At 45.9% G+C, this 14,677-nt stretch overlaps 1 protein-coding gene across 4 annotated transcripts in view; it reads left to right on the top strand.

Annotated features, from left to right (window-relative positions):
• Positions 1-14,677, top strand: part of RTN3 (reticulon 3) — a 40,935-nt gene that overhangs the window by 3,843 nt on the left and 22,415 nt on the right. Inside the window, exons 1-2 of one of the 4 annotated variants that reach the window (XM_045025370.1) lie at positions 71-200; positions 13,677-13,727. The exons of 2 other annotated variants lie outside the window; for them this stretch is intronic. In XM_045025370.1, coding sequence (XP_044881305.1) covers positions 71-200; positions 13,677-13,727 — 181 coding nt within the window. Of the gene's footprint in view, positions 1-70; positions 201-13,676; positions 13,728-14,677 lie in introns of those variants that run through there. One more of the 4 variants, XM_045025366.1, reaches the window with a different exon arrangement.

The following is a 14,677-nucleotide window of genomic DNA, read 5'->3' as shown; positions in this document are numbered from 1 at the left end:
TCCAGTCCGTATCTTCCCGCCGTGAGGGACGGACGCGTAGTGTGTTGAGGCTCCTGTTGCTGTCGCGGAGATGGCCGACCCCGCCACCCAGTCGCCGTATATCTCCTCCTCCGCCGGAGGGGGCCCCTCTGAGCCGGGTACCACCCCGATCCCCGCGGGCGGCCGCGACTGTAAGGGGACCAGCTCCCAGTCCTGCGCCGGTAAGAGCCGGGGGGGGGCAAGGAACAGCCGGGTTGGGGCGAACAGCCGGGGGGGGAGCGGCGGCGAATGGGGGGAACAGCCGGTGGAGAGACTGGGAAGAGCCGGGTAAGGGGGGAGGTGGAACAGCCGGGTAAGTAGCTGGGTGGGTGGGCAGAGCCCGAGCGGCCGGCGGGGAGCAGCCTGATGACAGGCGGGGGGTGGGGGCGTAGAGGAGGGAACAGCCCGCGTGGGCGTGGGGGGGTGGCGAGAGAGAGGAGCCGCCGGGGGGGAGGGGCTCTGGCATTAGGAGCTGGGGGGGCAGTTTGGGTTTGGCGGGTGAGTGGGCGGTGCGATTTCAGTGGGCTGAGATTTGGGGTAAGGGGCCTCAGGCAGGAAGGTGGATCGAGGCGAGGGGCGTGGGGTTCAGAGCTGTAGGATGTGGGGGAGGGGATGAGGTTTATTGTCTGGGGGGGGCTAGTGAGGGACTCTGAAGTACAAGGGTGGCAGGAATTTGGCATGTGGGGCTTGAATTGAGGATGGGAGAAGCTCGAGGGACTGAGTTTAGGGGCATGGATGTTTTTCAGGGGGCTGAGTCTAGGGTAGGAAGTGGGTGGATTGGGGTGATAGTGGGAGTTAAGACATGGTTTAGCATTCAGGGAGAGAATTGTGGTGGGGTTTGGATTAGGGCTGGGTAGATAGTGTGGATTTTGGATGGTTAAGGGTGTGATTTTAGGGCAGGATGAGTTTTGGTGGGTGGCAGGGGATTGACACAGGGGACTCAGATTGGGGAGGTGGGGATTGCGGAATGTCTGTGTTGCACTTTCTAGTTTCATTCTGACAGTGACCCCTCCGGCATCAGAGCTGTGACTGGGTCAGGGAGCAGTGTCTGAACTGAAGGGAGGGGATAAGGTAGATTCCCTTTGCCTTTGGTGGTCTTAAACCCCCCCCCCCCCAGATCTTGCTGAACCTCCCAAACTGGGGATGACTCTTACCATCTCTGTCTCTAAAGGACACTTCTGCAGCGCAACACATTTCTCCCTTTGGAGTGCCCCAAAACAGCAGGCATTGTCTAAAAATCATGGAGGGTGGAGAGGGCACAATACCCGCTGGACCACCCCTCCGCAAGGGGTGGGTGGCAGATGATGCAAGATGTATACACACACCCCATCCTCCTGCATTGTTTAAAACTAGACATGGGCAGTGGGAAGATGCATTAATTCTTAGAAAAATCCCTTTCTCAGTCAGACATTTCTCAGGGCAGGTGGAAGAGGGGTGGGGGGCTGGTAGAAACTTGCAGTGATCTCTGTTTTTGAGGGGGTGGTAATTGTAAATGCTCCCTTTTGTCATGTTGCAGCTCATTAAACGGAGTGGGGGTGGAGGGAGAGCATATCAAACAAAGCAGTGTGTGGTTAAATCCCCCCTTAATTTAGGGGGAGCTGTCCAAAATAGGAGGAGGAGACTGTGCTTTAGTTCCCTTTGTATCCCTGTCAGGCTCGGTGTTGGGAGCTGGCAAGCTAGCTTCCCTTGTAAAGATCTGCAGTGCAGATGCCTGGGGGGGGGGGGGGGGGAGAAAGAGAACTGGGCAGGTGACAGCTCTTAAAGGGGCAGAGCCTCTTATAACAGGCATAAAAATAATGGACAAAATTTCATCTTTTGACGCACACATCCAGAGCAAAAATAATTGATTAGCTTTAAAAATTAGCTTTAAAAATTCATGGCACGGGGCTTCCTTTTTAACTTGCTTACTATATTCCCTGTCTCCTGTGTGGTAATATGCCAGCCTCTAGTGTTTTTCTCACTAGATAGAATTCATTTCATTTGGTTGAGAAGCTAGTTTTCCATGGTGGCTGTAGATGCTGCTCATCTCACCATATGAGCTGTATAGCAGCTTCCACCTTTCCTCATAAAGCCCCAACACTCTATTGAAATGCCAAGCGAGTCTAATCTCAAAGGAGATGAAATGGCTTTCCTACTTGTGAACAGGGCAGATCTGTAGAGTTAAGGGCAAGTGAAGCAGTATGAGACAGCATGTTTTATACTCGCCTGCTGTGGGGCTGAAGTCTGAATGTATGCCTTTCTGGTACCTTGCGTCATGCTGCTTTTCCACCCCCTCCTCCCAGATGTTTTACTTGGTGCCTGAACTGGGGGGCAAAGGGAGGTTATTAGTCAGCAGTTTAGTGCTTTGATTTTATAGTTATAGGTTAATCCATCTCCCTGTCTGCTCTGAAATGCAGCCCTTTCACCCAGTATTTGAGGGCTATTTATTCTCTGATTCACCACAATTGTTTGATTCCTAGGATAGCTGAGGTGATTGACAAACCTTTGTCCTCAAATCCTCCAGATAAGCTAATGCTCTATAAATGTTGACCCATCTTGATGGCCGTTGGCACTGTGGTTTAACAGACAAGTTGTAATCGGGAGGCAGAATGACTTCAGGGTCATGTTACTTCTAGAATCAGGTGTGGTCTCTGTCCCCCAAGATAATTAAATGTGCACAGTCTCTGCCTTAAGCTCAGATGAAAACATATGCAGGATGAGATGCCACATCATTTTGGTACAACTTGCATGCAAGATCCATGTCTTCTGCGATTGGAGAGGCAGTGTGGTCTAGTGATTAGAACATGGGATGGGTTGGGTGTCAGAAATCCTGGGTTCTTATCCTGGGTGTAACTTGCTTTGTGACCTTAGGCAAATAACTTGCCCTCTCTTCAGTTCAGTTTACCCATCTGTACCCAGGGGATTAAGCTAATTCAATATTTGTTAATGTATCTATACTAAAAGCATAGGTAGCCTACCAGATGCATTTTAAAAAGTGTTGGTTAAATCTATCTGTTTTTTTTTCCATTCACAAAACCAAATGTTTATTACAGTAATTTGTATATCTTATCTGAATTCTTGTTTTTGTTCTAGATGTTGTTTGCACTGCATTTTTTAAAATCCCACTGCAAATAACATTTTTAAAAAAATCTTTGTGTGGTGTTAGTCCAAAATGCAGACTATCTCCTTCATTTGAAATAGCAACATTTCTGTAGATTTAAAACCATCTGTTTGCTTAGTGAATTGTTTATGCATAATGACTTGTGCCTGAGTTTCATTGATGTTGCACAGTCATAATTCCAGTTGGAGTCAATGAGAGCTGTTGGTCCCTGAAAAATCAGATTTTGTGCATGCTTAGTAAGAGAGAATAACACTATGAATATTATACAGTAACTCCTTAGATGTATAGACTTCTGCTGATTTAAATCATAGCAAAGAAGTTAATTAAGATTTTATTACTGGTTACAAACCACTCATATGCATCTTATGTCATCAGGGTTGTCTTTTTCGAAGTGCTCTTATAGTTACCACTATAACCCAGCAAAATGCCTTGTACTTTCGGGCCTTGCCTTATCCCTGTCATTCAGCCTGTAAGATAACTTTAATACACTATTTTAAATGATGCAGCATGATTACCAGGCTACCCTGCCCACGTGTTCAGCATTTCATTTCAAGATGCAATATTGTTCACTCTAAAAATTGTTACCCTTGTAAACATTTCTTTCCCTCCTAACCTTTCCCCACATAGCCTGAAGAAGATACCAGAGAACATTGTTTTCCAGAGAAACCCTGATACACAGGGTTTCTGTTGAGAGCTGTTCTGTTGAGAGCATTCTGTTGATGTAGCCTAATGATTAGGGCATTGAACTGGGACTCGGGAATCCTGGGTTTTATTCCCAGCTCTGCCAGTGACCTGTTCTGACTTTGAGCAAAGTACTTTCCATATCCTGCCTCAGTTTTCCCTCACATTTTGTCAATCCAGATGAAGCTTTCCAGGGCAAGGGTTGTTTTTTTTTTGTTTTTTTTTACACTATACATGGGACCCTAAGCTCATCTGGAACCTCTCCACTACTGGAATACAAATCATAATCAAATTCAGGCAAATCATTGGCCCTGTTTATAGATACTTTACTTTTTGCTGTTAGGGAATCAGCTTTATAATTCTCTGAGTCTTAGAAGGCAGGGAGATTGAGGTTTGTCTTGTCACTAGTGCAGGGACTTGGGTATAGAAATAGTTATTTCTGAGCTGTGTCCCGGAGTAACTTTAACAAGACAATTCACCTTGCTGTGTCTCAATTTCCCCCATGATATTTTTGTATCTTCCTTAGGGGACGGTTTTGAGCCTTAATGCATAAAGCATAATGAATCCTTGCTTGAAAGGTGCTGAAGAGCTGCAGAATATTTACTGCAAGTAGTAATAGTTTATTTTCTCCAGTCGTCAGATTTGCTAGGGGAGAATGTAGGAAAACAATCCTGAGATTGAGAAATATGCAGACTTTAACCATAGAATTCTCAGCAACTTTTCACTCTGTTACTGTACTTAATTATGGGAGAGTTGACAGAAGAGGAGGGCAGGCCTATTTTGCTTTCTTTATCATACCAAACCAGCTGCAGGGGTGCTGTGTATCATCAGGGTGCTGTCCTGGGCATTGTTTGGAAAGAAAACTACATAACTAGTAGTTGGCTTTACTGCTTGTTGCATCACTGAAGTGTTTCAGAGCCTGGCAGTGTCGTGAATAGACATGCTGCACTACAGTGATATTGTAATTGCAATATTGCCAATGTAGGGACACCGTAGGAGCATTTGTGGTGCCACTGAATGCAGTCTGCAGCAGTAAGTGCTGGCTGCAGGCTTATTGTGTTGCTCCTGAACCTTCATTTTCTTCTAACCAATGGGAAAAACACATCCGCTGTCCATATGAGACTGCACTGTTACCAGACAGTCACACAAATTGTCCTGTTTTGCAGCTAGAAAAATCAAAATGATGTGTGATCTTCTTAAAGAGAAAGCATCTGGGCCTTACTCCTGGATGTTTTCATGGTGTGGGCTGGGGATCAGTCTGCTCAAAGTAATGTGAAACATTTGTAAATGTCCTTAAGCCAGTTTGTTGGCTTCAAGAAGTGGAAATCCCAGTGATATGAAGCTAGATGGAAAGGTAAGTGGATAGAGTTCTTGAAATGAGAGGATGAAAGCACACATGATTGTTTAAGAACAGACTCACTACCGCATTTGTGAATGGAAGGGGGAGGAATAGCTCAGTGGTTTGAGCATTGGCCTGCTAAACCCAAGGTTGTGAGTTCAATCCCTGAGGAGGCCACTTAGGGATCTGAGGCAAAAAATTGGTCCTGCTAGTGAAGGCAGGGGGCTGGACTCAATGACCTTTCGAGGTCCCTTCCAGTTCTAGGAGATTGGTATATCTCCAATTATTTATTTATTTCATTTATTGAAGAGGATGGCAGATGTCTTGAACTTTATTCTTTGGCATTAAATCCAGGTGGCATGGTGGTTAGTATTGCTGCTGTACGGAAGGTCTAGATCAGGGATTGGCAACCTTTGGCACACAGCCCGCCAGGGTAAGTACCCTGGCAGGCCTGGCCGGATTGTTTACCTGCTGCGTCCGCAGGTTCGGCCGATTGTGGCTCCCACTGGCTGCAGTTCGCCAGCCCACGCCACTTCCCGCCGCCCCCATTGGCCTGGAATGGTGAACCGCGGCCAGTGGGAGCCGCGATCGGCCGAACCTGCGGCTGTGGCAGGTAAACAAACCGGCCCGGCCCGCCAGGGTGCTTACCCTGGCGAGCCACATGCCAAAGGTTGCCGATCCCTGGTCTAGATTTAATTTCTGATTTCTTGGGAGGATAGGCAGGAGTGCTTTGCTTAGTGCTCCCCTTTGGATGTTCCTGAAGTAGTGTAAAGGGGATCTGAAGAGAGCCCCATCCAGTCCCTGATCTCAAAATTGGCAGTTATAATGATCCAGGCTGTCCTTAAAACTTTGTCAGGGAGAAGGAGGACGCTAATGGTTGTTCTGACTTTGGTTGGCAAAACAAGTCAATCCTGTTTAATATTCTCCTTTGGGAGGTGCGTGAGAGGTCAGATATAAGAAACACTGAAACCCTTAGTTATGCTGTAAGAAAACTCTACCACTACCATACACCGTGGTTCCACTAAGTGGTAAAGGCAAAGGCATCAAAATACTTCATTCAAGCACTGGTACTTAGTGCTGCATTCTGTAGCCACTCTTTCACAACTGCTGTTGACTATGGGAGATCTGCATTTTCCTAGCAACAAAAGCAAGCCCTTAATTAATGGAAAATCACAGGGATGGCTTACAACAAAAGTGATCAGGGCTCCATGGTTAAGGTTGTAAAACCTTTAGGTCTAACGAGCATAGTATTTTTGAAGCTTATACCACGCAGTCTGTGGTTATCAAACACTACAAATTCACTGATAAAACCTGATTTCAAGGCTTTATACAAATAGGTGGGCTCAAAGAAATGGTGGTGGAGGAATCTGCAGGCCAGGAGACCCCCTTCTTTATTGGTTGATTCCGAGAGCTAGTTAAGGTTGATAAAATTGCGACATCCATGACTGGACGTTACATAGGCAGTTGGAGTAGAAATCTCCACTTGATTTGATAGAAACATAAAGTTTAAAAAAAAAAGGCATAAGAGGTGCCTGAAAAGTCTATTCAACTGTATCTGAATTTGTATGAGGATGGTGGAGTAGTTTCTTAAGCGTTATCCTTATGTTAAAGGGGCCTTTAGATGAGATTCAGAAGCTAGTCTCTTGAGTGAGTAACAAGCATTCTGTATCCTTGAAAGCTTCTCTGAGCCCCAGAAAGCTTTATTTTAAATAGCTAGTGGGGCGTGTGTTTGACTGCAACTAAATGGAAGGCTTCAGAGGTGAAGCTGCTGTTCATATTCCTCTTCTACTTCTTGCTTGGGATTTGAACATTGGGGAACATCAATATGTAGAATTAGTGTCCAGTTTGTAGCTGTCCCCTCTCATCAATAGTTATTACTATTGCATGGCTTTGTAGCTCTTCATAAAAATAATATGCTTAATTTGAAATATGTTTATCCATTATTACAGTGTCTGATGGGACACAATGATGCAGATGCAGTTGTAACAAATAACCATTCCGTGACCTGAAATTGAACTTCTAACATAGCTCAGATCAAGTTTAACAATAACTTTATTTAATCAAATGCCTCACAAATGTGAGGTTAGTGACAAGGCTGTCAGCAAGCATCTCTGCTATTCTGACGGTCCTTCTTGTGTAAGACATCCTAATTTCTCTCCCATAGCACAGAAAGGCAAAATTGCCAGCCTGCCTACTTGTGTTGGGTGGACATTTTATTCAGCAGCAAAGAAATGCCAGGCAGAATTACAACTCCCTGTCTGTATTGATGGGGGGAGTGCTGGTATGGGCAGTGTGCTGGTGAAATGGTTACCACCATAACTGGCAGCTCCCTGATCAATAATTATTTCAAGGGAGTACTAACTAGGGGTATGGCTACACTGGCGAGTTGCAGTGCTGGAAAGCCTCCACCAGCGCTGCAATTAGTAAGTGGCCACACCTGCAGAGCACTTCCAGCGCTGCAGCTCCCTGGCTGCAGCGCTGTCCGTACACCTCACTCAGCATGGGGGAATAAGGATTCCAGCGCTGGTGCTGCAGCGCTGGTCATCAAGTGTGGCCACACACCAGCGCTGTGATTGGCCTCCAGGGTATAAGGATGTATCCCAGAATGCTTTTATAAATTACTCTCTTTGTTTTGTTATGCAGCCTCTCTTTGTTTTGTTGTGAACTCCGAGCTCCATAGCTCCGTTGATCCCAGAGCTGTTTATCTACAAACACAGCTCCTGTTTGCTGTGATCAATCTGTGAACAATCAAATGAGATAATGAGGCAGGCAGGGAGTGAGTGTTTGCTTGACAGAAACAGTGGGGGCAGAGGGGAGAAAGGGAGTCATGTTGGCTGCAGGCTGTTTGCAGTTAAGAGTTAAGGGTAAGGGATCGGGAACATGTTCTGATTTTTCAAGTCAGGAAGCTAACACACAGTGTTGGCTCCAAAAATCCACTCTCTCTCTCTCTCCCCCCGCTCCCTGTCACACTACGCCCCACCCCACCCCCCTCTTTTGAAAAGCACCGTTGCTGCCACTTGAATGCTGGGATAGCTGCCCATAATGCATCACTCCCAACAGCGCTGCAAATACTGCAAATGTGGCCACACACCAGCGCTGGTAGCTGTGAGTGTGGCCACACACCAGCGCTGGCCCTGCACAGCTGGACGACCAGCGCTGCAACTACCAGCGCTGCAGATTTGTAAGTGTAGCCATACCCTAAGACATTCTTTACTAGTTAACAAAGGCGAACGTTGAAACTTCCCAGAAGGGTACATCTGCTCCCTTCAATCTCTGCAGATGGTCTCCTCGTCTCAGCTGGCAGGTCAGTGCTAGGATAGTCTTTTTGAAAAGGATTGGACAGTGCTGGATAAGCATGCACTGCTGTTATCTATGCTGTATGATAAAAATGGAGAACATCTGTCTCTGAGCTGAAACCAGCACTAATTTCTAATGAAAAATTGAATCTCAAAACACGTAAAATACCAGTGGCTGCGTGTCTGACGAATGAAGTTCTGAAGCTACAGTATGTAACTTTCTTTTAAATAATAAAACCCATCTGATGTGACAATTCAAAGCTGCATGTTATGAATCGGAAGTCCTTTCCAACTCAGCTAGCCGAAATGGCTTTATCTAATAGATCAGTTGCCCCTCTGCTTACAGAATCCAAAAGGCTGTTGCCTAGCTGGGAGTTTTAAAGTAATTGGTTTGGTTTTGTAGCAGTTAAGATCACAGGCTTATCAGTGTCCACTTAAAAATTACCGGCTTGATGATGAGGGAGAAATGTAGTAATATTACTTTATTGTTCTGCGTGTAATGCCAGAGCTAATAAGAAATCAAATTGTATTTCAAACCAGAAAGTAAGATCTTTGACTTTGGTTTAGACAGGCTGAAAGATACCATACAGATCACAAGTTCTTGATGGAAAACCTAGCACCATTTTTGACTAGGTAAATAATGATCACGCTGATTAGTTATATTGTGCTGTACTGTGTTTATACAATAAACACTTGTATAGCTAAAATATAATGGATTTCTGTTAGATAAAAGGCAGCATCTGACCAATGGGAACCCAGAACTGTACCGACAGTAATGCTTAGCACTCAGCACCTTATAGCCAAGAATCTGAAAGCACTTCACAATAAGTTGTTTTAAGTACTATAGATGAGAGAATTGAGTCACATAGGGAGTGATGTGCTCTGATGTCCTATAAAAAGTGCTGAGAAACACGGTGAGAGCTTGGGTCTCCTGGCACACGAGAGTGCTTTATTTTACTGGATCCTGCCAAGTCTCAGTATAACCATACCAGTCATGGTTAATTTGCTATGCTCCACCTGTTAGATATTTCTTAATGTACTTTAAGAATACTACTATATCTCCAGTGTTAAAGCACTGGGTCTAAATCTACAGGCCTCTCATAATACCCATAGAACACATATTCCATGGGTAACTTAATCTGCCTGAATGTGAGTGTAGCTCCCAGCATTATGTGCTCTCTAAACCAGATTTATCACCATGCCGGCAGCCTGCCCATATGGCCTCCAAACTTAATCCGTTTGGCTAGACTGTCTTCACAGGTGTCCTGCTGAAGAGATCTCTCATGCTCTTCTTCACCCAATCACAGCTCCTAAATGAGAAGCTTTGACCACAGCACAAACCATTCTCTGGCCCATCATTAGAGGGGAGCAGATGTCGTTGAGTTGAGCTTTATCTTCCTAGACAGCATTTAATAGTTGTTAGGCTAGCACCTAAAGCCTTCACTCAGACCAAAACCACTGAGACACTACAGCTCCAGGCTTTCCAGTGGAGCAGAGGAAGCCTTAATTCACTGGAGCATCTCGTTAAAACCTGTTGGTTACTCCTGATGTAAAAGGGCAGGAGAGTGCAAGAAGGAAATAAGCAGAAGAAGCACTAGGCCAACACTTTCACAGGTAACCAGTGGTTTTGAGTGACTCAACTTTTCTTGGGTGCCCACCTTCAGATACCATTAAAGCATCTTGATCTGAAGAGGGCAGGTGCTCCTCATTTACTGAATGAGGCCCCTTTAAAGTGTGGCAGACTGGTTAACCAAAAACTGAGATGCCACAATTGCTAGTGACTTTTGAAAATCCTAGGCCTTAGTAAAGGGCTTGTTCAGAGATCAATATACTAAGGTATATCTCTTCTGGATGGGGCTAATGGTTTTGTTTTGGGATGCTTTCTGGCATTTTGAGAGATGATACAGCCAGGTAAAAAATACTTGCAGTCCTTTGAAACTACAAAATCCTATAGCTATTGGCCGTACTGTTTTTTTGGTCTGAGATGCAGGATCTGTCGTAAAACAAGCTGAGTTTCAAACCACTAAAAATGTCAGGCTTGCAGTTGGTTTCCGAGAACTCTTTGAAAGCTTCTTACAAAGTCTGAGAAATCAAAATAAATGTTTACTTGAAGCTATTCCTATGGTTAAAGACATTAAATAGCCTCATTGGTAGAGCTTCTGGGTTTGAAACGCATAATGAATGCAGGCACGGGGTTTGAGGTGAAAGACTCTTCATAATTCCTCCATTGGATCTCTGTTCAGCTACACAGATCTAGGACTGAAGAATGCAGTCTGAAGCCATACAATATGCTTTTGTCAATAGGAGACCCTGTGCAGACTCCTCATCCCAATCATCACTGATTAACAACTATAAACAGCCACTTTTGTTTACGCAAAGCCAGAGATAAATAGTTCTTATGTTAAAATCTGCTGTTAAGGAGGGGGCTTTTGAGTGGGGAAAATGAGACGGCTGTCAGGTTAGACTGGTAGACTCTCTTCCCATGGTGTAGACCCGGTGGAATTCTTGGCAAAAAATTTGAAACTTTGTTCCTGAAGTTCCAGAACTTGCTGTCCTGTTTCCACAGGATTATAGCGGAAAGTAAATGAGTCATCTGCAGATATCCTATCTGAAGAGTTGGATAAACTGATTCTGAGCAAACAAAAAAAACCGACAGAGGGAACATGGTCTAGTGCTTCAAGCAAGAAACTGGGAGTAAGGACTCCAGGGTTCTGTTCTCTTCTGTGCTACTGCCTTGTTATTGGACCTCAGTATTAAAGCTTTAGAGATGCGATACTGAGGTGGTGGCCTTTGCTTGAGGTCACACAGGAAGTTGATTATAACAAGTATAGTTGGTTCCTGGTCCCATGCTCAGTCCACATGCTGCCTCTGGTACATGGTATACCACAGGGGTTGGCAACCTTTCAGAAGTGCTGTGCCAAGTCTTCACTTACTCACTTTAACTTAAGGTTTCACGTGCCAGTAATATATTTTAACATTTTTTAGAAGGTCTCTATAAGTCTATATTATATAACTAAACTATTGTTGTACATAAAGTAAACAAGGTTTTCAAAATGTTTAAGTAGCTTAATTTAAAATTAAATTAAAATGCTGATCTTGTGCCGCCGGCCCACTCAGCCCACTGCCGGCCTGGGGTTCCGTTCACCTAGTTCGGCAGCGGGCTGAGTGGGGCTTGCGGGACCCCGGCTGGCAAGGGGCTGGCAGCCGGGTCCCCAAACCCGGCAGCGGGCTGAGTGGAGCCAACAGCTGGGACCCCAGATTGGGGGTGCAGGTGGGAATGTATGTGGGGGGGTGCAGGAGCTCCCATTTGGTGCTCAGGGTGGGGGTGGGGATGGGGATGTGGGGGGATTCAAGAGTTAGGGCATGGGGTATGTGGGGGGGGTGCAGGGGTCAGGGCAGAGGGCTGGGTTTGTGGATGGGGGTGCAGGGGTCAGGGCAGAGGGCTGGGTGTGTGGATGGGGGTGCAGGGGTCAGGGCAGAGGGCTGGGTGTGTGGATGGGGGTGCAGGGGTCAGGGCAGAGGGCTGGGTGTGTGGAGGGGGGGTGCAGGGGTCAGGGCAGAGGGCTGGGTGTGTGGAGGGGGGGTGCAGGGGTCAGGGCAGAGGGCTGGGTGTGTGGATGGAGGTGCAGGGGTCAGGGCAGAGGGCTGGGTGTGTGGAGGGGGGGTGCAGGGGTCAGGGCAGAGGGCTGGGTGTGTGGAGGGGAGGTGCAGGGGTCAGGGCAGAGGGCTGGGTGTGTGGAGGGGGGTGCAGGGGACAGGGCAGAGGGCTGGGGTGCTCATGGCAGGGGGCTGGAGGAGATATGCTTCGATTCCACCCCTTCCCCCAGGGGCCCGTCCCCACCTCTTCTCTGCCTCCTCCGCAGAGCAGCGAGCACACTGTGGCTCCGCTTGAGGGCGATCAGTTGATCGGCGGCAGGGAGAGGGAGTGGGAGGGGAAGGAAAGCACCACGCTGGCAAGACCAAGCTCCTGCCCCCACAGGTGAGAGCGGTGGGCGGGGGGGCTGAGTGGGGCCGGGACCCCAGCAGGCAGCAGCATGCCATTAAAAATCGGCTCGCGTGCCATCTTTGGCACACATGCCGCAGGTTGCCAACCCCTGGTATACCATGTACTTGAAATGTGAAAAATAAGCTTTTGAAATTTCATACGGAGAGACTGGTGAACTCATCCTTTATATGGTAAAATCAGTTTAAATTCTAAAGGCCATATTTTCACATACATGTGAGACACAAAAATCCCACCGGGTTGGCTGTCTTTCTTAGAATAGAGTCCAACAACTTCCTTTCTGCTGTTGCAAGTGAAAATAAGAATAAATCCCCTTGTTTCTAGACAGTCTTTTTTAGATATCTCAAGATAAGAACTGGTGCATTATGGGACAGTGGTGTAATGGTGGGGTTTTGGTTTGGAGATAAAGTGCACATATTAAATGAAGTAATAGAACTTCAGTATTTCTTTTTTAGGAAGCACAGAATTAAAATGTGTCTCTTGCTTTTCTTTGTATAACGTGTATCTGATTTTAATGAAGGCTGTTTTAGATACATTTTAGGAGATGCTATGAGAATAGAAAACCATATCTAAAGAAAGTGGTCTATGTAGTTGCCAGAGGTGATTCTGTCTTTGAAGTTGGATGTTTAGATTGGATCTATAGTACACTTCCCATGCAGCCTTCATTAGAATAAACGTATTTTGTTTTGTAGTGGGGTTGGGGAGATGTGTAGTTTATAGCTAAGACAAGTGGGAATCAAACTTTTAACAAGGGAAGCATCTTTCAGTAACCCCACATATATTAACATGTGTTCAAGCTTTTTTGCATTGGTGTCACTTGCATTAACAGTCTGTTGTGGCAGTATTGAAAACCCATTTATTAGATGGGTGTAGCTGATGCAGTTACCACCACTTCAGAAGATGTGCACTTAGTACTGAAGACACTTGCAAAACCCTAACGAATACCTAGTGAATTCACACAAGCACTGACTGTCCCCCATTTCCCTCATAAAGTAACAATGGAACAGTGTATTATGGAGACGTGTCCTTTCTAAGCAAGTGGAGTGAAACTGACGGCTTGGCTTAATATTCATAGTTGCTTCGTTTAAAAAAAAAAAAGGGTAACGAGCTGTTGCACAAAGGTGAGTGAATGGATCAAGAAGCTCTTCCCCCTCCCAGTAGTCTTTCTGCACCTGTTGAGGTTCACTGCAAAGCAGTGTGTATAATTGTCAAATTCTCATCCTGTATATTTTCTTTCAGATTCCTTTGTTTCTTCCTCTCAGCCTGTCTCTCTCTTTACGACTTCACAAGGCAAGTCTGTCATTTTCTTGTACACTAATAAAAGAAAAATGTTGAGAAAGGCTGTAACTGGGGCATAAGGCTTTCTCTTGTCCAGAATTATCCCTTAAAAATCTATAAGTAGCTTCAAAACAGTTCACCGTGTGACCCACTAAGCAGCTGTTGGCTAATGATCTGGTTCAGCCAAGCTACTCTCTTATGGCCTGGTTGCTAGTGCACAATACGTTGTTCTTGGTGTAAGAAAGATAAAGACATGCTCTTCCCCCCCCCTACAGCAGTTAGCTAGTGCTATCAGCAGCAAATTGGCAAAAGGGATCTATAGCTGTGAGCCGAGGGGCACGTGCAGGATTTCCTAATGTACATAACAACCCCGAAGAAATAGAGGTTCAGGAGAACAGGACAGGTTTGCTGCTGTTCATGTGGAAAGCTCCTGTGAAACTACTGATAGTCTTGTCTTTTGCTGAATTCTTTGTGGATTAGTACCACAATCCAGGGAGGCAGTCGGCTGACATGTAGGACTGGCTGCCCATACTATGTTGTGGCTTTTCTTTTCATCCAGCTGCCGATTGAGAATTGGCATTGTAGTCAGCGCATTTCTTGGGCGCAGTCCTGCCAGCAATGCCGAGAAAGTTGGAGGGGAACACTGTGCTTTACTTGTCTTGCTATAAGAGCCTCATTATTTTGAGGGGAGGCAGCATGGTCTAGTACACTGGTTCTCAAACTTTTGTGCTGGTGACCCCTTTCACACAGCAAGCCTCTGAGTGCGACCCCTCTCCCTTGTACATTAAAAACATATTTTTATATATTTAACACCATTATAAATGCTGCAGGCAAAGCGGGGTTTGGGGTAGAGGCTGACAGCCTGCGACCACCCATGTAATAACCTCGTGGCCCCCTGAGGGGTCCCCATCCCCAGTTTGAGAAGTGGTAGTCTAGTAGTTAGAGAAGGCAACTTGGACCCA

This window comes from Mauremys mutica, chromosome 7 (assembly GCF_020497125.1).
Source record: "Mauremys mutica isolate MM-2020 ecotype Southern chromosome 7, ASM2049712v1, whole genome shotgun sequence".
Classification (NCBI taxonomy): Eukaryota; Metazoa; Chordata; order Testudines; family Geoemydidae; genus Mauremys; species Mauremys mutica.
The sequence above is the reverse complement of the archived record's forward strand: the minus strand, read 5'-3'. Positions and strand labels throughout refer to the sequence as shown.